This window comes from Quercus suber, unplaced genomic scaffold (genome assembly GCF_002906115.3).
Source record: "Quercus suber isolate HL8 unplaced genomic scaffold, Cork oak 2.0 scaffold_137, whole genome shotgun sequence".
Classification (NCBI taxonomy): Eukaryota; Viridiplantae; Streptophyta; class Magnoliopsida; order Fagales; family Fagaceae; genus Quercus; species Quercus suber.
In genome coordinates, this window is record NW_027069599.1 from 897,579 (window position 1) to 922,797 (window position 25,219).

Sequence of the window (25,219 nt, forward strand, 5' to 3'; positions counted from 1 at the left end):
CTTACCGTCTTAGTGTCATGGAATGGAAAAATCATTACGTGTATAATATGTTTATCCAAAAATAGTAAGAAAAATAGCGAATTTTTTTTTTCTTATAGAAGATGCAAGGAATGCTAGAATCACTTTTGATTTCCCTTTTATTTTTTCATATATGCCTATATATGTATAAGAGTTATAAGATAGTTATCAATTTATAATCAAAATAGAGAAAAGTTTAGGGACATAACAAAATCTCATAGCATCCATACACCCTTGTTTTGAGTTGCAGTGGTTCTTGGTGTGATTTATTTATTTATTTTATCTTATTTTATTTTGTTTTGACCTATGGTTGATTGACACCTCAGTTTGTTATGAAAATATTATGAGATTTTATTGTAGTAGTAGAAGAACTCATCAAATCGAAGAATAACATATGTTGATACCCATTTTTGAAAAAAAATGGCCCAATAGTAAAAAAACCCAATAGCATGCAAAAAATGAAGAAGAAGAGATTAAAAGCAAAGCAAAATAGAAACAAATGGGCCATAAAAGCCCAAAGAAGAAAGAAAGAAATAAATAAAGCCCAGTGAGCTAGTATGGTAAAAAATGGTAGCAAACAAGCCCATGGGCCCAATAAGAGGTAAAAACAAAGCAAAATATAAACAAATGGGCCATAAAAGCTCAAAGAAGAAAGAAAGACAGAAATAAAGCCTAGTGGGCTAACATGGTAGGAAATGACAGCAAACAGGTCCACAAGCACAATAAGAGGTAAAAGTAAAGCAAGATAGAAGCAAATAGGCCATAAAAGCCCAAGGAAGAAAGAAAGAAAGTAATGAAAGCCCAATGGGTTGATCTGACAAGAAATCATGCTAAGCAAACTCACGAGCCCAAGAAGGGATGAAAGAAAACAAGGTAAGCCCAAAGAGAAAAGCCCACGCCATTCTCCATAAAGGATAAACATGGGCAGAGGAGACATGCAGCAAGACGAAACAAAACTAACCTGCAATGATAGAATTGGCGTGGGAATGAAAGAAAACAAAAACAGAGGGTACTAGAGCAAATAGATAGCAGTCGAGGCACCACCAACTTGTACCCAACCAATAAAAATGAACTCATGGTCAAGGGATTCAGAGGGTGTGGTTTGGTGGAAGGGGAAAAGAGCATATTTTCGATTTCTAGCCAGGACCTCTTTTGTGAAAATGCTTTGCTGGGATGACATTTTGCCCAAAAGGGGTAATAGATGGCTAGGACCACTTGATGCATGCTAGAAAGGTAGGTAATGAGAAACCCCAAAGCCTTATCCATTCAAATAAAAGGAAATAGGCTTATAGTAAAATCAAACAAACATAATTTTGTCCTGGAATGGGTAGTGGAAGAAAGAGAATGCATTGGGCATGTCTAGTAGTGGTAGTTGACGGACAACTAATGGGTTGGTCCGTAGCCCTGAAGTGGTGTCCACCGTAGATCAGAAACAGTTGGTAAAGCCCTATGGGTAAAAGGAAGAAATCTCATAAGATCAGTCCATTATAAATAAGGGTAGTTGCCATAGATTGGAAGGAGAAGTGACCCAAGGCAAGAAAGCAGAAAGAACTGAGAGAGAAATAATAGAGATAAAGGAAAAGGAAAGTGATAAGAAAATAGAGAAAACACAGTAGAAATACATGCATCAATAAGCAGTCTTTTCCCTCCCTTTTCAGCAAACCCACTATTTGAAATCCTAGAAGCAACAAGTAGTCATTTAGGCAAATTCTCCATAATGCACAACTTTAATGGCATAGTCCAATAGTAAAGTTGTTCAAGTTGGGGTTCGAGATTTATTATATTTGTTGTATCAGTTGTCCTGCTAACTGAATCTCTTTGCTGTAACTAACCCATTTTCTACAACTAACTTTTTGCTGTAAGACATTTACTTATAAGTCCATAAAATGTGTGCTAATACTTGCGAATTAAAATGTATATGTATTTGTTTATCTTTGTTGTCTCTATTCTTGGATGTTAGGCTTGTGCACAGACTGGCCTATAGCACGGTCCTGCTACAATATTGGGTCAGACCCAACTTTCCAATCCACAGTAGAATGGGCTTGGGCATAGCAAAACAGGCTTTAGCCTATTAAAACATAAAGCACCCACAACATATAATTAGATACTACAAATTTAGATTGAAAAAAAAAAATCACAATAAAAGTCAATTCAACTTATTTTATATTTATGCTTTCCAATTAACTCAATTGCTAAGACATTGGGTTCAAAACCTACAACTATCATATCTAATAAAAAACAAATATCATGCTTGTTATAACTTTTTTTGGATATGTACGATGCAATATTAAGCTCTAGCATTCGCTCTATGATGATTTTTTTTTTATCAGGCTAAAATACCAATTAATTTTTGGTTAAGGCATAGTTTAAAGCATCCAGCTTCCACCCCCCCCCCCTTTTTTTTTTTTTTTTGAGAAACATGGTTTAAATTCCAAAATCTAAACCTCCTATTTGAGGACACATTTTTTTTTTTTGTCAATTAAGTTAATTCAACCCACCCCATCAAAAAAACAAAAAAGAAGTTAATTGAACCCACACTTGTTCTAAATTTGAGTAAGAGAAAAAGAGGGAAAACAAATAACTTTTGATTCCCCTTTTTTATTTTTCATATGACCGGATAAGTTGACATGTGACATAACTAACCATCGCAAATTACTTTAAGTTCACTTTTTATTTTTCCCATTCGGATAACAATAAATATCCACTAGTCTCTCTCAAAAAAAAAAAAAAAAATTGGCCTCTCGATATTTATTTCCACTCTTTTTTAAGCTGTACTTAGGTTTCAACGGAGAAAAGTTGAATACGAAGCGCGACTTTGCCGGCTCATAAATGAGAAGTTCAAACGCCACCCGCACTATAAATCACAAATAAAAACCACACAAACACGTCAAAAACAACGTTTCTCTTTCCCTTGTTTTCTCAGCAATTTCTTTCCCCAACTTTCTCGCGCTCTGTCGACAAGTCCTAAATCTTCTCCAACCGTACAACCTTCAATATCCCAATCACCCCCAGTTTGATTCCACACAGTCCTCCATGGATTCCCTTAAGGGCAGAGTAATAATAAACGAAAGCAAAAGCAAGAAAAAGAACTTCAACAACAAGAAATATAGCAACGTGAACAACACCACCACCACCACCACGAAGAAGAAGAAGTTCTTGCTGTGCTTTAAACCTATGACCATGGATGGTCTTGAAGAGGATCCTGTTTTCAAGTATTTTGCCGTGGAAGAGAAGGAGGGCATGTTGTTCCCCGTGATATCAAAGCCATCTATGGCACCGGATAAAAAGGAAGCACAAGTAGAAGAAGAAGAAAAAGGCAGTGGCCGGAGAAAGAAAGGCAGGAATGTTAAGCTTTCAAAGTTTTTGAAAGCGGTTTTTACTGGGACTTTCTTGGTTAGTACTTTTTAAATTTTAATCTTTCTGCTTTTTAATTAAAAAAGAAATTAATTTTGGGTTCTTGGGTGGTGATCATGATGTATATTATGCATATTCTGTTTGATACTTTGTTTCTTGAATTTTGTTTCTCCGTTCTTGATTTTGTTGTTGTTGTTGTTTTCAAACTTTCCCATAATCCATAAGTGGATCATCTCATCTATCTGTGTTCTTTGGATTGTATCTTCCGTTGTTTTTGGTTAGAAAGTGATTGACCAAAATCTATTAATTTCAAATTTTAATTCAAGTTTATTTATTTATTTTGGATAGATTAAATCAAGTTTAATTCGTACGGTAATTTGCTATTTTTTTTTAGTTTTGTCCATAATATAATGTTAGTTTGACTGGACCAATTGATTTATTTTCTTTTTTCTTTGTTTGGATAAAGTTGATTGGACAAGACTGGGTCTTTTTTTTTTTTTTGATGGAAAAGACTGGGTCTTTAATTGAGACATTTAAAGAAAAAAAAGGGACCGAGTCGTTTAATTTTCTACCCAATACGCGTCTTATTTATTATTTGATGTGTTGTGGTACCAAATGCTTAATTAACATTCTTAAAAAAAATGCTTAATTAATCTCTTATTAACTAGTATTTGTTAATACCATTAATTTCTTTTATTGTTATTATTTCTTGAAATCTGCTTTTATTTCCGTCTATATTATGAAACCGATAATTTTTATACTTTGTCTTTGTCAGGCAAAGAAACTTAAGAAAAGAAAGCTTGTGGAAAGCTCCTTTCGATCAGAAACCATTATTACAGAAAAGGGTGTTAAAACCATGAACTCGGTGAATAAAGATTCATTGAAACAAGATGATGACAACCTTAGAATAAATTCAAATGTTTCCTCTTGTTCACGTCGTTCTTCTGCGTTTACTGCAACCCCCATGTGTTCTTCATCTTCTTCATCATCAAGTACTTCCAATTCGAGGTCTATGTCTCAACGCTGCAACTCGTTTGAATCAACTTTAACTGGGGCTAATAGTCAGAATGAGCAGGACAATAATGGGTCTAAGCAGAGGCAGGACAAGAATAATAATGTCCAAAAACATGAAAAAAGGAATAGGGGTTTTTACATTGGTTTTTGTTTGCCTCTTATTTGTCTGTTGGTTCTGATATTTTGGGGTAAGATTTTTGCAATTTTGTGTACTTCAATGGGGTTTTTCATGGTTCGTTGGAGCAGTAGATGTGCTTTGCCTGAAGATGGGATAAAGTCTTCGGAATTTGACTCGGATGAGCACAAGAAGAAGGTCATCATGGAAGGACTGTTGAAAAGAGGCCGAGCTCACGAATTATAGACTTTTTGATAAAGGGACATGGCTCATAGCTGAATATATTAAAGTTTTTTTTTTTTTTTTTTTTGGGAGCTGCATAATTGTTCAAAAAAGTGTTTTGTATTTGAGTTTTGCCTTTGTATACTTGTTTTGTAATTTGTAAACGTTGTGTTCTAGATCAGTCAAGATCGTGACACGTGATTAAAAGGAGTATTAGACTCCAGTCTAATCCTTTAAGATTATGTTATATGGTTGTGTAAATTTAGGCATTAGTATTTTTGTTATTTTTTCCCGTTTTATCAATGGAGAGTATAAACGTATAATACCACTTTAAGAAATAAAAAGTGTATAACAATGTTTCTATAGAGAAATTTGATATTTTCATTTTGTAGCTTTTTTTTTTTTTTAAAATTGTTTTGTATATTAATTTGTTGGTTAGCTTTTACAAATTATATATTTTGAGTTTCACTTGGTAAATTCTTTGGAAGCATCAAGTTTGATAAGAGATTTGTAGCCAAATGCCTAACTTGTATTGCTAAATTTAAATCCTCTCCTTCATTCATCGCAAATTAGCAATGGGGAAAAAAATAATTTCGAAGAGATTCAAATAACTTGCTCAATAGTTGGTGCCTTGGTGGTTTTCTCAAGCACTTGACTGTTTTTTGGAGCTTGCCAAGGCTTATTAAGAGCAATGGGTATGTACTTTTTTAATACTGGTAGAATGTTACCCAATAATAAAAACTTTATATTTTTTTCAATAATAAAAATGTTATATTTATGTTACCCACCTTGTGTATGATGTATGATGATAGACTGACTAGATGTAATTTAATATACTCATTTTTTAATGACAGCGAAGAATGAAAGACACTTGAATTAGAGATTAGAACAAAACTATGAATTGCATTATAAGCTGATAATGCACGAGTACACAGATTTGTACACAGATTTGTACACTTGTCACTTGTCAGCTTAGATAATATATGAGGGAAATCTTAGAGATAAAAACTAGTATTTTTATCTCTAATAAAAAAATGGTGTAAAATAATTTGTAGTTCTAGTATTTTTCTAATTAAAGAGAAGTGAAGGCAATTGTGAGTTTAAATAAGAACCGATAAAAATTTATAACATAATTTGTGGTTGTAATATTACTCAAGATGCGGTAACCCCAGTTGCATTCGCCATAGGTTATGAATTATGATGGAGCCAACAACCAAGATTGTGAGATGTCTGGCTAGGTAGACTTTTATGTTATTATGTAGACCTTTATTTCACCGCAAAGAGGCTGGCTAGGTGAGGAATGTCTAGATCATGGGAAAACTTGGTCAAGTTTAATTGTTATAGTGATTATTTTAAGGCTAGATGAATGTTTTAAAAGCAGACTATTAAAGAACAAAAAACAAGAGAGGTACAAATTCAAGATTTTGAGATCGGATTGGAGTTGAATTGGAGGTCACAATATCACATAGGATTTCCTTAGCGTAATTAAAGAAATTCAACCAATATTCAAATGTAATTACACAACTTTTATAAGGCAAATAAAAAAATGACAAAGCATTCACAAACAAACTAAGATTAGAAGTATAATTAATCTTCCAAATACAAAGCGTAATTGCATAAACAAACAAGGTAGAGATAAATTCAACAAAGCAAATAATTAAGAGTCATGCTAACGAGTGCCTTTAGGACATTGGTTAACAATTCATTTTAGGAAAATTTTGACACCACTTTTATGAGAAATGAAAAAAGCTGTCAAAAGTTAAATTTTTTTTTTTTATAAAAACTTTCTTTAAATAGATTGTTAACCAATGCCCTAAGGCCAAGGGCATTCGTTAGCTTTTCTCAATAATTAAACCACATTAAGCAAATCTTATGTGGCATTAATTAAGGAACTTAGATGAGAATCACATGCAAAGGAACAATCCCCAAATCACTAATAAATTTATCAAATAACACACAAAAAGTCACCTTTTATAATAAGACCCACACTGAGTATTCCCATCAAGGATTTTAAAATTTTTAGCATTTAGCATCTAAAAACTTAACTTTATATCATTTAACACATCACTTTACAATATCCTTAACATCAAAATTTCTATTTTTTTACCATTTCATTTAAATATTCTTTCTTTATTATTTTTTATTCTTCCTCTCTCTCTCTCTCCATCTATCTCTCTCTCCCACAGCCAAAAAAAAAAAAAAAACATTAAAAAATTATAACACCTTGCTACAGTGCGCTCTCAAAAATGAGAGCACACTGTAGCAAGATGTCAAATTTTTTAGCATATGGCTGTTGGATATATTTCAATAATTTACTTTTATAATAAAGTAAAAGGAACAATACATAGATCTAAGAACAAGCAATAACACAAATAGATTATAGATGTGATAGGCAAAAACAATAAACAAATACTGAATATATATAAGAAAAAATCTGCAAATAATTAAAAACTCACAGACCAAATGTGTGAAATATGAATGATTCAGATCAAGTCTTGTGTTTGACATAATCTCCTTAAAGCAGATTTCGCCTTTCACTCAATCACTGTAGTGCTTTGAGACTCACAGATGTTTGCCTTCCAGGATAAAATGATTTACAACATGAAAACGAAGCAAACAAGGTTGTGTTCTGCGAACTATTCAATGTCTCTTTCTCCCTCTTTGACACAATATGAAATGCACAAAATATTCTTACCCTGAGAGTTTTCTGAAAAAGTGGTTTTTATGAATGAGGGACTATGAATTATTATACGTTACTAAACAGGCACTCTGTGCATTCTGTTTCAGTAATAACTGCTGTGTACAGAACAAACACTCTGTGCACTTTGTTTCAGTAATAATTGCTGTGCACAGACTAACTGACTCAAAAATTAAAAAAATAAAATATTATTATTTGGACAAGTAGGCCCAATCCACATATGCCAAAAGCCCAACCCAATGTTCAATTCATGAGCATATAAACTCATATATTATCTATTTCATTTCCTACGTGGGACTCATGATTTTTACCTTTTAATAACATCTAAGTGAACATAGAAAACATCAATTTTTTATTCACTCCATGCTATTTTTCCAACAATGGCATCTTTGATAGAGTGGGTTTTTATGATTTTAGATGCTAAAATTTGCATTTGAGCATTTATACAACCCTTGATAAGAATGCTATAGGCAAAGATGCAGGTGCACGAGCATGTGCATGTGCACTCACTTTTATAAGATATCCATTACAATTTAATGACACCTATAAAAAATATGCCTAATGCTTTTACCTTGATTTCTTCTTGTAGGTGACAAGCTGAGTAGATGATACCAATTTATTTATTTATTATTATTAGCATAAAACCTGGTGACAGGCATGAAGTGATGGTCTAATGCATAATTTTTATAATTCAATAGATAAAAAGAAGGGGACAGGATCATAAAAAAGAAAGAAAAAAGAAATGAATCTTGAATATTTTTGTTGAAAAAAAAAATCCAACCAATTAAGTTACAATGTTTTTTGCAATGGTCCTATACTAATAAAAATTAGGGCTTAGTAGCAAAATTGTATTATTATTATTATTATTTGGTGATAGAGGTAATATAATAGATTAAGTGCAAATCATACTGTTACAAAAATAGCTTAGTTTTATCAAATGCTAGCAGGGAAACACCATAGGCAATAGGCAAAAGGCAGTAGGTTATCAAAAATTAAAAGGTCTATATAGGTTGTTTAGTGCCCAATTAGGTCAGGGTATCAAAATTCTGATTCGCTTCCTGATATATATGATTAATCATGGACTGGAGGAAGGTCCTCGTTAGGCTCCTGTAGTCAATTAGAAGAAGTTTATAATAAGATTAACTGGTAGAAGGGTTTTTTTAACAAAAGCACAATGATTTCTAAGTCCAATTCTACTGCTAAAGAAGAGATGTCAAGGTGTTTTGCTAAGAGATGCTCATCCCGCAAGGCCAAAGCTTGGCTATGGAGCATGTGGTTTTGCCTAAGGATCTTGAGAAGCCTTAATCTTGTCATCTATGCAATCTCTTAGAAGTCCTCCTCCCCTTGACAAGCCCAATTTCCCAAAACAGATCAATCCGTATTCAATTTGACCCAATCAGCCAAAGGCTTGATCCATTTGACTTAGGCTATGAGGTTTGTCTTTAGTGTTAGGAACTCTATTGAAGAATTCAATCCCTTTTTGCATTGGGCATGCAAGTTTCTTTCCATGGTCTCTTTTAATTTATAAAATGAAATGAGTTACTGTTTAGCCAAAAGTGCTTGAGACGCATAGGATAAATATTTTTCATGGAATTTGATGATGCTTGGAGGGGTAATTCGATTTACAATTAAATTCCAACCATTCTTCAAGGCAAAATGTGGATGGTGGTGAAGGAGTGTGATGCTGTGAGAAAATGGAAATTAACTTGTGAGAGAAATGAGAGGGAATTTGAAATATGTGATGCGAAACAATGAGCCATGGGCACAAAACAACATGGTAGATACGAAGAAAATAGCACAAAATGAAGCTGTTTTAAGAGAGAAGAATTGAACTAAGAGAACAACCTGAAATGTAGACGATTTCTTGGATCGAATGGTTTCCATTTTTTTTTGGTCCAATTTTTAAAAGATTGAGTACTTGCTTTTAGATGCCAATCCACCTTAAATTGGATGGACTGAATGATCTAGTCTCAGTTTGAAAAATATTGTCCACGATACGATTAATACTTTGACAACTATAAAATCATTGTAATAATATTGTCTTCCTAATATTATTACATTTAATATTCTATATGTGATGCATCACATATGGTATCCACCAACTAGATTAATTAATTGTGGTAACTTATACAACACCCATGACATAGTGGCTGCATAATAATTTTAGTATCAATTTATAATTTTTTTCTTTGTTAGTTTGAATTTGATAATTGGTTTTGGATTATAAATCAAGGATTTGGAATGTTTTGATTCCAAATTTATATATTTTAAAATTTCTTATTTAGATCCATTATATACACTGGAGGATTTGAAATTTTAAATTAAATCTACTATTTGGATGCTTTAATAAACTATAAGTTTGGATTTGAAATTCTCTTTCAAAATGATTAAAATATTTCAAAAACCTTTAAAATGACTAAAATACCATCAAAACCTCTAAAATGACAAAATATGATTGAAACCTCCAAAATGATCTAAATACTTTGGAAACATCTAAAATTATAGAAATAGTAAAATGTCTTTAAAATCTTCATAATAACCAAATAACCCTCAAAATCTCCAAGTGATTGATATACTGTGGAACATATAAAATGATCAATATAGCCTTAAAACTTTCAAAATGGTCAAGATATCCTCAATATCTCAAATATGATAGAAATTCTTGTAAACCACCAAAGTGATAAGAATATCCCCGCCCTCCCCTCCCAAAACTAGGGGTGGCAAAATCAACCCAAACCCATTTGTCCACCCAAACCCGCCCACTTAAAATAGACCCAAACCCACCCAATTATTAATTGGGTTAAATGGGTATTAACCCAAGTAAACCCAATTAACACTAATGTTTATTGGGTTTTAATTGGGTACCCAATTACCCAACCCCAAAACTACTAAAATTACAAAAATACCCCCTCAACCTAAAAAATGACCAAAATAACACCTAAACCTGCAAAATGACCAAAATACCCCAAAAACTCAAAAAATGACCAAAATACCTTCCGAAACCTAAAAAATGACCAAAATACCCCCGAAACCTAATAAATGATCAAAATAACACCTAAACCTACAAAATGACCAAAATACCCCTAAAACCCAAAAAATGACCAAAATACCTCTCGAAACCTAAAAAATGACCAAAATACCCCTAAAATCAAAAAATTACCAAAATAACCCTGAAACCCAAAAAATGACCAAAATACCCCCGAAATCCAAAAAAATGACCAAAATACCCCAAAAACCTAACAATGACCAAAATACCTCTGAAACCCAAAAAATGACTAAAATACCCTTAAAACCCAAAAAATGACCACATACCCCCGAAACCTAAAAATGACCAAAATACCCCTGAAATCCAAAAAATGACCAAAATACCCTCAAAACCTAAAAAATGACCAAAATACCCCTAAAACCCAAAAAATGACCAAAATACCCCCAAACCCCAAAAATGACCAAAATACCCTCGAAACCTAAAAAATGATCAAAATACACCCGAAACCCAAAAAATGACCAAAATGTCCCTAAAACCCAAAAAATGACCAAAATACCTCCGAAACCTAAAAATGGCCAAAATACCCCTAAAACCCAAAAAATAACCAAAATAACCCCGAAACCTAAAAAAATGACCAAAATACCCCTGAAATCCAAAAAATGACCAAATTACCCCTCGAAACCCAAAAAATGACCAAAATACCCCTAAAACCCCAAAAATGACCAAAATACCCCCCCAAACCTAAAAATTACCAAAATACCCCTGAAATCCAAAAAATGATCAAAATACCCCCGAAACCTAAAAATTACCAAAATACCTCTGAAACCTAAAAAATGGCCAAAACAACCTTGAAGCCTAAAAAATAACCAAAATAACCCCGAAACCTAAAAAAATGACCAAAATAACCCCGAAACCTAAAAAATGACTAAAATACCCTCGAAACCTAAAAAATGGCCAAAATAACCCCGAAACCTAAAAATGACCAAAATAACCCTAGAACCTAAAAATGACCAAAATAACCCCGAAGTCTAAAAATTGACAAAAATAACCCCGAAACCTAAAAATGACCAAAATACCCCTTAAAACTATAAATTTACCAAAATACCTCCTAAAACTAAAAAGTGACCAAAATACCCCTGAAACCTAAAAAATGACCAAAATATCCTCAAACCTCTAAAGTGATGAAAATACCCCTAAACCTTTGAAATGACCCAAATAAACCCAAAACCTCTAAAATTACCAAAAATACCCTGAAACCTCTAAAACGACCAAAATACCTCTAAACCTTTAAAACGACCAAAATACCCCTCAAAATATCTAAAATGACCAACATACAACTAATCCTGTAAGATGAACAAAATACACCCAAAGCCTCTAAAATTACCAAAATAGGGGTTTGGGGTATCTTAGTCATTTTTTAGGTTTAGGGAGTATTTTGGTCATTTTTTATGTTTAGGGAGTATTTTGGTCATTTTTTAGTTCTACGGGAGATTTTGGTAATTTTTTAGGTTTAGGGTGTATTTTTATCGACTTACAGGTTTAAGGGGCTTTTTTGTCATTTTATAGGTTTCGGGGTATTTTGGTCATTTTTTAGGTTTCGAGAATACTTTGGTCATTTTAAGGTTTAGGGGTTATTTTGGTCGTATTTAGGTTTCAGAGGTATTTTGGTCATTTTTTAGGTTTCAAGGGGTATTTCAGTTAATTTTTAGGTTTCAAAGGTATATCGATCATTTTTTAGGTTTAGGGGGTATTTGGGTCATTTTTAGTTTAGGGGCTATTTTGGTCATTTTTAGGTTTCAAGGTTATTTTGGTCAATTTTTAAACTTCGTGGTTATTTTGGCCATTTTAAAGGTTTTGTGGTTATTTTGGTCAATTTTTAGGCTTCATGGTTACTTTGGCCATTTTAAAGGTTTCGGGGGTATTTTGGTCATTTTTAGTTTTTAGGGTTATTTTGGTCAATTTTTAGGCATCGAGGTTATTTTGGCCATTTTTTAGGTTTCAGAGGTATTTTAGTAATTTTTTAGGTTTTGGAGGTATTTTGGACTTTTTTTTGGGTTTATGGGGTATTTTGGTCATTTTTAGGTTTTGGGGGTATTTTGGTCATTTTTTAGGTTTCAGGGGTATTTTGGTCATTTTATGGGTTTTGGGGGTATTTTGATCATTTTTAGGTTTCAGGGGTATTTTGGTCATTTTTTGGGTTCCAGGGATATTTTGGTAATTTTTAGGTTTCGGGGGTATTTTCGTCATTTTTTGGTTTTGGGGATATTTTGGTAATTTTATGGGTTTTGGGGGTATTTTGGTAATTTTTAGGTTTCAGGAGTATTTTGGTCATTTTTTGGGTTCTAGGGGTATTTTGGTCATTTTGTAGGTTTTGAGATTATTTTTGTAATTTTCAGGTTTCGGGGGTATTTTGGTAATTTTCTAGGTTCTAGGAGGTATTTTGGTCATTTTTTGGGTTTTGAGGGTATTTTGGTCATTTTCTGAGTTTCAGGAGTATTTTGGTCATTTTTTAGGTTTTGGAGGGTATTTTGGTAATTTTAAGGTTTTGGGGGTATTTTGGTCATTTTTTAGGTTTTAGGGGGTATTTTGGTCATTTTTGGCTTTCAGGGGTATTTTGGTCATTTTTTGGGTTTTGAGGGTATTTTGGTCATTTTCTGGGTTTCGGAGTTATTTTGGTCATTTTTTTGGGTTTTGGGGGTATTTTGGTAATTTTCAAGTTTTGGGGGCATTTTGGTCATTTTTGAAGATTTTAGAGTACTTTAGTCATTTTCACTTTAGTGGCATTTTGGTAATTTTGATAATTGGGTAATTGGGTGGGTTGGGGTTTACCCATAATAATTAGGTTGGGTTGGATTTGGGTTATAAGGAATTAGTTAAATGGGTTTTAAATGGGTAAATGGGTTTTATATACCCAACCCAATTATGCCCACCCCAAACCCACCCAAACCCGCCCATTTGCCACCCCTAAAACAAAGGCAGCGGGTCAGTCGGTAAATCAAGGGTATGTAGTGGGGATGTTTTCGGAAGAAGCAAAGAATCACTACTAATACAAAGTATTATTTCCTACAAAAATTACTTACTATCACCTTATTGTATCAAGAAGACTCACCGATTGTGGTGATGTTCACATAATTTTTCTATCTATAAAGTTATAAGGGAGAGTTGAAATCTCAGTGTTTTTATACCTATACATACAAATGGTTGTTACAAATTTTTATAAGATAATATAGTAACGGAGTGGGATCCGGGGTCAATCATTATCTAGTGGGGCCTCGCCCACGGCCAAAACGCGCACATGAGGATGAGGTAAGCATTAACAGATAGATAAGTCGTGGTACTACATAAAACGTTAAAACCATGAAGTATCATTTCGTGGTTTATGAATTATGATATGATTCAGTAATACTAGCATTTATCTTTTTCATCGTAAAAGTGTTTTTTGCAAACAAAAGAAAAAGCACAAGCAAAGGAGGGGGAAATCCAATCTCGTAACTTGTAAGAGAGCCTGAGTGTGAGACCATCTGAATTCTCAAATTTTGAGTAAGCCTTTCGTTGGGAAAACCGAACACAACAAAGACACAAGTACATCGAACGGTGGGGGGAGGTGAAGATGAGCTCGAGAAAGACACCGGCGACGAGGACACGTGTGGGGAAGTACGAGCTTGGCAAAACTGTGGGTGAGGGTAGCTTTGCCAAGGTCAAGTTCGCCAAGAACGTTGAGAACGGTGACAACGTTGCCATTAAAATCCTCGATCGCGACCAAGTCCTCCGTCACAAGATGGTTGAACATGTAATTACTCTTTTTCTTTTCTCTCTTCACTTCTTCTTCTTCTTTTTTTTTTTTTTATATATATATATATATATATAATAATAATCTCATATTCTTGTTTCTATTCTTTTATTATTTAAGTATTGCTAGTTAAAAAATTATAATATTTATTTCCTATGATTTTTCCATTTAGCAATCTTAGGTAATTATAATTTCAGTTGTTTAATATAAGTTTATTATCGAGTATGATGAGATATTTACAATCATTCCGTCATAAACTTGGCTATTATCATCTTTGTTATATTTGTTTTGGGTTTTATTTCTATGGAGCTTCTATGTACTTTATTTTGTGACGCTTATATTCCTTATATTAATGCTTGTATGCTTTAGTGTCAAAGTCGCAGATTGCCAATTTAATCTTCATCCTAATAGAGGGTGCTCTGGGACGATATATATATATATATAATCTCGTGACATCCAGAAGAGTAATATGTCTATGAAGGATAAGCCTTGCAATAAATTCTGGGAAGGAACTAATGAAATTAAATGCGTAAGTGTTTTTCCTCATGCCATGGTTGATGTCCAAATAAATAATAATGTAACTCTAGAAAATTCATGATTTATGCAACACATTTGGATGCAGATACGAAGATTGATAATAAGAATAAAAGTACTATATAGTATGTTTGTTCTGCAAATATTGTCTTGAGTAGTCAAAAGCACATGAGATCAAATTTTAGAATGATTAAACTGAATACAAAGATGAAGGAAAAGCTTTTACAGTTTACGTACAGTTCTGCCATACCATTAGATATATATCTCTCTCTCTCTCTCTCTCTCTCTCTCTCTCTCTAATGGTTAGGGAGATATTATTAGCTTTGTGTGTCTTTGTGTTTTGTCTGAACTGTTTGATTTAAGTAAGGACAAATAAATCATTTATTTTAATATGTTACAAAAACTGTTAATATGTTAGTCTCCTTTATTTATTTATTTATTTGAGTGGAAGGTGTTAGACTCTTTTATCAACCACAAGGGAGATTAGTGTTACAAAATAAAGTATAGGAGGTAACTCTTAACTCCATGTGTAACATCTCAGCCCAATTGCATTACTAATTTTATGGGTTTATATACTTGGTATTATCTTAATTAATTTAAGTGCATAAGGCTCTAATACTTTGATGTTATAAAACATATATGCTCTTTTAATGTTATGGAAAAAAATTTATAAAGGTAAGGGTTTATATGCAAAGTTATTTTATAGTTTGGGCATTTATAGAATATAAGCTTGTGAGGGAGGTGGTAAGTAAAATTTAAAAGTTGCAAAGGTGAGTCATCAGCTCACTTTTCCTTAGCAAAACAGATGTCCCACCCAAAATCCTATTCCCTTGTCTTCCTTGCTGCTCCAGAATAGTTTCTTGATTCATCTTTCTTTGCTCTCTTCTGTTCATTTTCCTTTACTCTTACACGGCAACACCATCTTACACATCAACAGCCCTTCCTTTCTCACCGAAACCATACATCTCTCTCTAAAGAAGAAACTAAAAGATTAACACTATAGTTTCAGCTTCAAAGTTTGTGGGTAAGTAAATAAAACCTTATCTTATTTTGAGTATTTTGATAATATAATTGTTTTGTTTATTTTCTCTTCTTTATTCTCTAATTTGATTGGAGAAGTTGAAATTGTGATTCTATGTTAGTAATTTGAAAGATTGAAGATATTATGGTCAATTGGATGTTTATTAATGTATTTTAATATATATAGTATAAGTATAAAAATACTCAAATGAAATAAAGGCCAATTGCATTTATTTGATAATTTTATAAGGAAATATGTTAAAGCTGTCAATGTGACAGATTTGATGTTTACAATATGAAAAATCTGTATTAAATCATATTTTGTGAATTAGGATGTTAGGATTAGTTTTTATGAATTCTATGACACACATGATTGTAATGAAAGTGGTCTCACAACATTTTGATTGATATAAAAATAATAGTTTAATTTCTAAGTTGCATGAAATTCTGTCAGGACAGATTTGAGCATGTTGTCTTGTATGATTTTTAATAAATCATGGTTTTATCCTTTGATTCTGAAATTAATATGGTATTTACTAGACATCCAGAGGAATGACTCTGAAAAATTGCATGAAGATTTGATGTGTTTAGATAGCCCATTTGTATTTCAAAAATGAGACATATGATGCTAAAATGAGCAGTAAACAGTAAATGATAACTTTGACGTTGATGATTTAATTCTAAACTTAGGGTGAATGTTTTGAGCTATAATTTAATATGCTTATCATTTGGTATGTCTAGATCATAGATAAATTTTTATGCCTTGGTTTCTCTTTTTTTGGGTACATAATGTGTTTGCTGAATGTATCTTGTTTTTGGAGAAACTTTGTGTGATGGGAATTAAGATTTTCTTGAGTTTGAGAGTTAGATTGTGATTGAGGTATAAGTTTATATATTTAGGAAGAGTTGTTAGTAATAAGTTTTGGTCTTTTATTTATGTGACAAAAATGAGAACGTGGACCCTTGAGCTCCTTTTATTCAAATCTCTCATGTCTTTTGTTTTCAGGTAAGTGATGTGTGACATGTGCGTTTGATAAGTATAAGGACTATTTAGAAAATTATTATGCATCAAAACCTTTTAACTAGAGATATTACATATATGCATGATTTAAGTAAAGATTTATATTCATGACTTATTGAATCTTATATATATATGATAATTTTAGCATATTGATGCTATTGCTTATATCACGAACGTAATATTTAAAGAATGAAATGGATATGTTATTGTTATGAAATATTTATGTAAAAACATAGTTATCTGAAAAATATAGTTTTCAGTTATTTTATTGTTATGATTTGAACTCAGCTAGTAGGGGTTATAGTACTGGAATTTCTATGGAGATTTTGATTGGCCATTAAAAATGGAGAGCTCTGCTGTACCCGCCCTTGTTGGTAATGGCTAACTTGTAGAGGATGCCAACCGATCCCCATGGTTGATGATATGATCACACCGAAAGGGGTGATACCTTCTGATATGATCCTGGGATTACATAGCATTGTGAGGAATGCTAGATGCCTAGCACTATGTGCTGGAAGCCTCCCAAAGTTGTGACAGACTTACAATTGGACTAACTAATATGTATTATAAATGAGCTATTAAGCTATTTGGAAATTATAAGAAAAGTATGATGATAATAAGCATGTTGAATGTGTTATAAGTTCTAAGGAAAGTTTATGAGAAAGTATTTTATAGTCTATTTAAAGACAAGGTTAAGTTCATAAGATATTTTAAGAATAGTATGAAGACTATCTATTAGAACTTACATATCCATAAAACATTTGATTTACATGTATTTTTATTAAATGCCCATTGAGCTTAAAACCTTATTGGGCTTCGCAACTCACCCTATTATATTTCAATACACAGGTTCTTTCCTGAAAGCAACAAGAGTATTAGAGTTGGCAAGAATTATGTGATTCTCGTTTGTTAGAATGCATAATTTTGTTGTATAGTAGCTTAGCTCTTTTGTTGTATAGTAGTTTAGTGCTTTTGTTGTATAGGAGGAATCAAGATGTATTTAATCCTTTTGAGCATAGATGTAATTTAGAACCTTAGTTTGTTTTGAACCCCAATTGTATGTCTTTGGGTTTAGATTTGTAAATAAGAATCTTGCTAAACGTTTAGCTATGTAATATTTATACGAACACCTTAAGTTCAGCCAAGTTGTAATCTTGCAAAGTTCGAAATGAAATGAAGTTTCAAAGTTTTATGAATTTTGAAAATTATGACTTTTATGCAAGGAAACAAAAAGGAATTCAAGAAACGATTTTTGATAAGCACCTTTAGCTTAAGTTGGTTCGTGTTAGTATTGAGGTAAACTTGATACTAACATGCTGATCATGCTCTAAATTTTGAAGTATAGGTTTAGGTTGTGACACCATGTTTTAAGAATATACCATATAGATCATTATTAAAAAAAAGAAAAAGAATATACCACATATATGGTATATGTAATTTGCCTTATTTTAAATTCAAGTATTTTAGGTTTTCCCCCTCAAAAAAAGGATTTCAAGTTTTAAAATTTTTAGAGAGTTTGATCCAAAATCCAAATCATGATCTTTAAAAAAAATTGATATCTATAATAAGGAAGTATCAATCTATTGAGCTATAATCGTTTTGGTAAATCATGACCTTTTTAAATTATCCAAACAAAATATTTGTATTCATGCACTCAAATCCAAACCTATTGGCTCCAAATCCTATTATTGAAACCAATGTTAAGAAAAAAAATTTTGAGAAGGAAGAGAGGATGAAAGTCACAATTGAACTATCAAAGGCAACTTTATTATCAATTTATATCAATTATCGTACATATAGTTACACAATTAAAGTTTAGATTAAAAAAACAAAGTACAACGAAAGTCTCATTTCATGGCAATCTACTTGTCCTAATTTTTTTTCCTCTTGAGATTCTTGTCTTAATAATCATAGTTTTCAGAACCGAACCGGATCGAGAGGTTGGACCGTAAAAACTAAGAACCGAGATGAAAATCGATTTTTTAAGCTTAAAGAACCGTATTTTTAGTTAATTCCGTGAACCCCTAAAACTGGGGTTGAGCTGCACGAACTGGTGGCAAGAACCGTGCGGTCCAACCCTTTAGCAATTTTTTTAATTTATTTATAAAAACAACTTAACACAATTTTATTCCACTTAATTAAATCATCCATCTCTTACAAGGAATAAAAAAAATTAAAATTAAAATCCTTCAAAGATATTCAACTTTACTTCAAAAATTAATTATAAATTTTAATGTTTCATGGTTATTATTTTATTTTATTAACTTTATTATTTAATTATTAAATATATGCTTGAAAATTATTAAATTTCCCTCACATATATAGATATATTAGTCAATTTTGCTAGTTTTATAAATTTAATATCTATATTTAGGCTTTAATTAATTATTAAATTAATTATGATGTCATCATGGTTCGACCTCAAAAACCTTGAATCCCTCTTTTTTACGGTTCAATAAACGATCCGGGTCTGAAAACCTTGCTAATAATTAGTAAGAAAAAAACAGCAGAAACAGGACCATATATACTCCACAACCAAGAATATATATATTTTTAAGAGAGGAGAAAAATAGAATCACTTGTTATTGCCCTTTTCTATTTTTCTTTTGACCGCATAATTGTCATGTGACTTTGAAAATTAAACCCGTAAAAAATCCCCTTTTTTATTTTCCAATTAACAACGGTCACTTTTCCAGTTTTCCTATATCCACAGGGGCGGAGGCACGTACAAGGGTGGGGGGGCCATGGCCCCCCCAAAATTTTAAAATTTTTTAAAATATATATAAAATTATTTTTATGTTTTCAAAATTTAGTCTAAAAAATAAGAGTTGGCCCCTGGGGGGGCCATGGCCCCCCCAAAATTTTAAAATTTTTTAAAATATATATAAAATTATTTTTATGTTTTCAAAATTTAGTCTAAAAAATAAGAGTTGGCCCCTCCAAATATTTGAATTAGTCCAATAATGCTTTTAAAAAAAATAATTGGTCTAATAGTTATAAAGATATAACTTTATTTTTCACAATTCTATTTTTTATTGTAAAATGTGCTTTTATATCTATTAAATATTTGATAAAATTTGGTATCAGACATGTTTAAATCTATATTTTTCAACCTGTTATGTGACGATTAACAAGTCATTGACTCATTAAAAAAATTTTGTCACTAAAACTACACATGAAATGTGTCTTTAGTTGCCACATAATGTGTTAAACAAAGTAGCTTTAAATATGTTTGGAGCCTAACTTATTTCTCTAAGTTTTGGATCATTCATGTTTTTGAAAATTTCATTAGTTCAATTGAAAGATTTTTTACTTACTTTAGCATAAAATTTGATAATTTGTGTTTAAAATGAAACTTTTTAAGATTTTGACTACGAAAATGGAAAAAATGAATTTTATTTTATGAAAGATCGCCATCAAAAATAATTTTGATTGAAAATACTAAGATTTTTTTTTTTGTTGGGTGTGTATATATATAACTTATCAAATAAAAAAGTGTGTATATATATGGGTGTATATATAATAAAAAGCGCGTGTGTGTATATATATGTGTGTGTGGTGTGGAAGTTGTTTTGATAAATATATTAGCGTCGCAACTTGGCCCCCCCAAACAAAAATTCCTGGCTCCGCCCCTGTATATCCAATGGGATTTTTTTTTTTATCCTTAATTTTGTCCAAAAAGGAAACACAATTCTTTCTTTATTTGGCCCTTTCGATATTTGTTGCACTCTTTATATAAGTTGTACTTGATTTTAACGGAGCAAGATGCAAACGAAGTTAAAGGCATAGAGGACTTTCCTGGAGGCAATGCCGCAAGCGTTTTCGATCTCTTGTTTTCTCAGAATCTCTCTCTATAAATACAATAACCCCATTTTCTCTCTCTCTACAAGCACCAAATCCTCGCCAACCTCGCATACACACTCTCCATGGATTGGTTCAACAACAGAGAAAGCAAGATCAAGAAAAATAAGAACAGTAAGAATAGCAATACTACGAATGACAACAACACCAAGAAGAAGAAGAACAGGTTCTTGACGTGCTTTAGACCCGACTCCATGGAAGGTTTCTTGTTCCCCAAGCTATTGTCGCCGCCTTTGACACTGGTTAAAAAAGAAGAACAAGAAAAAGATGGTGGTGGCGGCAGAGAGAAACACAGGAATGCCAGGCTTTCGAGAATTTTGAAAGCGATTTTTACCGGCACATTCCTGGTTAGGACTTTGATCTTTTAATCTTGGTTTTTGCTTTTGGTTCTTGGGTGATCATCAATGCATCATGTTTATTCTGTTTAATAATTTGTTTCCTGGATTTTTTTTTTTTTTTTAGTTTCTGCTTTCTTGGTTTTCTTCTTGTTTTCAAACTTAATACTCATAACCAATAATCCTTTTCTTGCTAGGAAATTCTAAAAGTCGGTCATTTTTTTTTTTTGGATATTGTTTTTTTTTTTAAATATCAATTAATTTTCAAATTTTATTGCTAGTTTTGTACGGTAATTTGTTATTTCTTTTATTATCCATAAAAAAGTCAGTTTGACCTTTTTTGTGTGGATAAAGTTGATTGATTAAAACTGCATGGGTCTCTAATTATTGAGCTTTAGGAAAAAAAAATCGGATTTTAATTAAGAGATGAAATCTTCTTAAAAAATAGATATTAAAAAAAGAAAATAAAAAGACTAAGGGGGTGTTTGATAGAATAGTTTGAGATGAGATTTTTGTAGTTTTTTGAAATACATGTAGATGAAAAAACGTGTGAAAAAATGTGTAATGTTGTTTAAAATGAAAAAATATGAGTTTGAAAAACAAATAGACCCTAGGTCTCTATTTTATATGGCGAGGCACCAAATTCTTGATTAATATTTTATTTACTTAGAAATCCCATTCCATACCTTTTATTGTTGTTATTTCTTTCTTGAAATCTTCTTTTCCTACCATCAAAATGAAACTAATAATTCACAATTTGTGCTTTGGCAGGCAAAGAAAGTTAGGAAAAGAAAGTGTATACAAAACTCTTTCACATCAGAGACCAACATTGCAACAAAGACTACTTTTAAAACAGATTCGATGAAACAAGAGGACATCAAACTTGGAAATAATTCGAATCTAAATTCGACTCCTTCGCCTAAGCAGTGGCAGGACAAGCACACCAATATTGTGGAAGAAAATGAAGAAGAACGCTGTGGTTCTTTGTCTAAGCAGATAGTGCAGGACAAGGACAACAATATTGTGGAAGAAAATACTAATGGAGAACGACGCTATGGTTGTATCATTGCTTTGAGTTTCCCTCTTATTAGTCTATTGGGTTCGATTTATTGGAATAAGGCTCTCTCATTTTTCTGTACAGCCACGGGGTTTTTCTTGATTCGTTGGAGCAGTAGATACATTTTGCCCAAACATAGGTTAAAGTTAAAGTCTGGACTCGGATAAACCAACCGTTGCAAAGTAACAGTGCTCGCTGAAGATGTTAGTTTTGAAAAAGGGATATAGAGATGAACATATATAAGAGCAAATCTTTTAGAGGAGCCAAAATATGGTGTTATTTTTTAGTTTTTGGCTTGTATATGTTCAGGTCTTTCCTATTAGCTAGCTCTAGCTTCTAGAAGACCCTCTTTTTTATTTTTATTTTTTGTTTTGGTTAATAAATTTTTAGTTTTACCACTTCAAGAAATTACAAGTGTATAAAGAATTAAAGATGTATCTCATTTGATAACAGAGGACTTTGGTATTTTCATTTACCAGTTGCATTACGGTTTCTCAAATAAAAAAAAAAAAAAAAGTGGCTGCATTGATTTTACCAAACACTAATATATATGTTTGAATTTCTTCGGAGGATTTTAAAAATTTGCTACGCAAAATATATGGGTGGTGGATGTCGCAACTCGCAAGCATTGACTAATATTGTTTGAAGTCATTATCCAAAAAAGATTGTTGTTTCAAGTTTGCCAAGGCCCTAGCTGTTAAGACCAAAGAGTTTATGTTTCAATTAATCCTTTTATTTTAACACCTGATTATTATTATTATTTTTTATCAGCCCATTCGATTATTTCTATGATCATTTTTGTTTTTGTTTTTTGTTTTTTAGAAACCTATGATCCTCTTAAATGTTTGTAGGGGCCTTTTTTACCATGTTGGGCTGGGCTACCCTTTTGTGGTTGTAGGCCCAAGTGTTTTGGGTTGCGGGAGTCAAGACCGGTCCAACTGAAACTTAACTTGGCCGGGTTGTGCACAAACTAGGCCTTGTCTGCCAGGAGAGTGCTTGCGGCAGGCAGAGCTGTTTCAGAGGAGCTTGCGACATGCAGACATAATTGATAAAAAATAGAGCAATGTATTCTGGAATGACCAGATAGTTCTTTTAATAGTGAATGACCAAATGATCCATAATCACAATAATATGAGTAATTTTAACAAATAAAACAGTAAGGGCAAATGATAATAAAGATTAATTAACAAATAAAGGAAATAAGCCCAGTTCGGTCCGCAGGGGCAAGGTCAGGGAGGAAGAACGCCTCTTCTCAACATGATTAACCTTTGAGGAAAAAGAATTCCTGCCGTGGAAATTAATGGGTTTGAGGGAGGCGGACCTGAATGGACAATGTCCAGGACGATTATATAAGAGAGTAGGGATTTGAGAGGGAGAGAAGGGAAGGGACCTATCGGTGCATGCCACTAACACTTGCTCTTTTCTCTCTGTCTTTCTCTCTTTTTTAGTCTTTCCTTAGTGATTTCCACAATTGTCGTTTTTAGTATTGTGCTCCCCTGTTTTTCTAAGTATGTTTCAGAGTTTTTTTTCTTTACGTTGTGTTGTATTGCTCTCTTCCTTCTTGTTGTTCTTGTTCCTGTACACGGCAGAGGCTTCCTTCTTATAGTGCCTGCCGTGACCAAATTTTACTATTCTACCCCCTAACCATCTTTGTCTGGTCTGGGCGTACTAGCCGACCATCACTGTTCCGTCTGCGAGTCCCCTGTTATAGACAAAGACAACTTTTTTGTCTGTTAGTCTGCCGTGGCACCTCTTCCTGCCGCGGTTATGTTTCTCTCTCTCTATCTCTCATGGCATGCACCTATTGGTTCCAACTCAGCCTTGCCTCTTTTGGGTGGTATGTCATCCTAGCAGGACGTATCCCCCAAAAGAGCTTAAGCAGGAACCTCAAAACAGGTCTTCCCCTCTCCCCACCTTCAAACCATGCCCTCTTACCTTTGACCCACGACCCCACTATGTCCTGTATTGGCTGGGTATAGGCTGGTGGTGTCTGGGCCTTGCGCGTGCATATGTCTGAAATCTGCTTGCTGTTCATACATCTGCCGTGGACTGGAGACTTTGTTGGTATTGCCTGCCGTCCGTTTCTGGCTTTTCACGAGCTGCTATTCTGATTTCCTGCTCCCATAGGGTCTGGGCTTTACCGAGTACTAGGCTTTGCGTTCTCTTCAACCCAATTCTTTAATTGCCTTAGCTTCCTACCGCGTTACTCAGCCTTTCCTGCTGCGGCGATTTGTTCTTGCTGGGCCTCTTTTCAGGCCTGNAAAAAAAAAAAAAAAAAGTGGCTGCATTGATTTTACCAAACACTAATATATATGTTTGAATTTCTTCGGAGGATTTTAAAAATTTGCTACGCAAAATATATGGGTGGTGGATGTCGCAACTCGCAAGCATTGACTAATATTGTTTGAAGTCATTATCCAAAAAAGATTGTTGTTTCAAGTTTGCCAAGGCCCTAGCTGTTAAGACCAAAGAGTTTATGTTTCAATTAATCCTTTTATTTTAACACCTGATTATTATTATTATTTTTTATCAGCCCATTCGATTATTTCTATGATCATTTTTGTTTTTGTTTTTTGTTTTTTAGAAACCTATGATCCTCTTAAATGTTTGTAGGGGCCTTTTTTACCATGTTGGGCTGGGCTACCCTTTTGTGGTTGTAGGCCCAAGTGTTTTGGGTTGCGGGAGTCAAGACCGGTCCAACTGAAACTTAACTTGGCCGGGTTGTGCACAAACTAGGCCTTGTCTGCCAGGAGAGTGCTTGCGGCAGGCAGAGCTGTTTCAGAGGAGCTTGCGACATGCAGACATAATTGATAAAAAATAGAGCAATGTATTCTGGAATGACCAGATAGTTCTTTTAATAGTGAATGACCAAATGATCCATAATCACAATAATATGAGTAATTTTAACAAATAAAACAGTAAGGGCAAATGATAATAAAGATTAATTAACAAATAAAGGAAATAAGCCCAGTTCATTTTTTTTTTTTTTTTTTTTTTTTTTTTTCACGTGTTTCAGGGAAACAAATTTCACTGTTCACACATTGTTCATGAGACCCACATCCACTTTATTTAGAAAAAAATTGAGTCCAAATCAACAAGTAGAAAAATTGGTGAGTCAAGTTGATGTGACTGTTTGGATAGCACGTTTACTACGTTTTCAGTTTTGCGTTTTCCTTTTTTTTTTTTTCACGCGT

The 25,219-nt window shown here is 32.9% G+C and overlaps 2 protein-coding genes and 1 long non-coding RNA gene across 3 annotated transcripts; all 3 read left to right on the forward strand.

Annotated features, from left to right (window-relative positions):
• The first annotated feature begins 2,862 nt into the window (after positions 1-2,862).
• LOC111995103 (uncharacterized) lies at positions 2,863-5,115 on the forward strand. The gene is made up of 2 exons (XM_024027005.2): positions 2,863-3,411; positions 4,148-5,115. The coding sequence occupies exons 1-2, from the start codon at positions 3,052-3,054 to the stop codon at positions 4,745-4,747; spliced, it is 960 nt and encodes a 319-aa protein (XP_023882773.1). The 5' UTR covers positions 2,863-3,051; the 3' UTR covers positions 4,748-5,115.
• Positions 5,116-15,532: 10,417 nt separating this feature from the next.
• LOC136068852 (uncharacterized) lies at positions 15,533-17,968 on the forward strand. Its single transcript, XR_010630161.1, has 2 exons — positions 15,533-15,755; positions 17,622-17,968. It is a non-coding gene; the product is annotated as an uncharacterized LOC136068852 (long non-coding RNA).
• A 2,672-nt stretch (positions 17,969-20,640) lies between these two features.
• On the forward strand, positions 20,641-22,490 carry LOC111994390 (uncharacterized). Its single transcript, XM_024026265.2, has 2 exons — positions 20,641-20,980; positions 21,740-22,490. Exons 1-2 carry the CDS (start codon positions 20,699-20,701, stop codon positions 22,190-22,192), a joined length of 735 nt encoding a protein of 244 aa, XP_023882033.1. The 5' UTR covers positions 20,641-20,698; the 3' UTR covers positions 22,193-22,490.
• Positions 22,491-25,219: the final 2,729 nt, after the last annotated feature.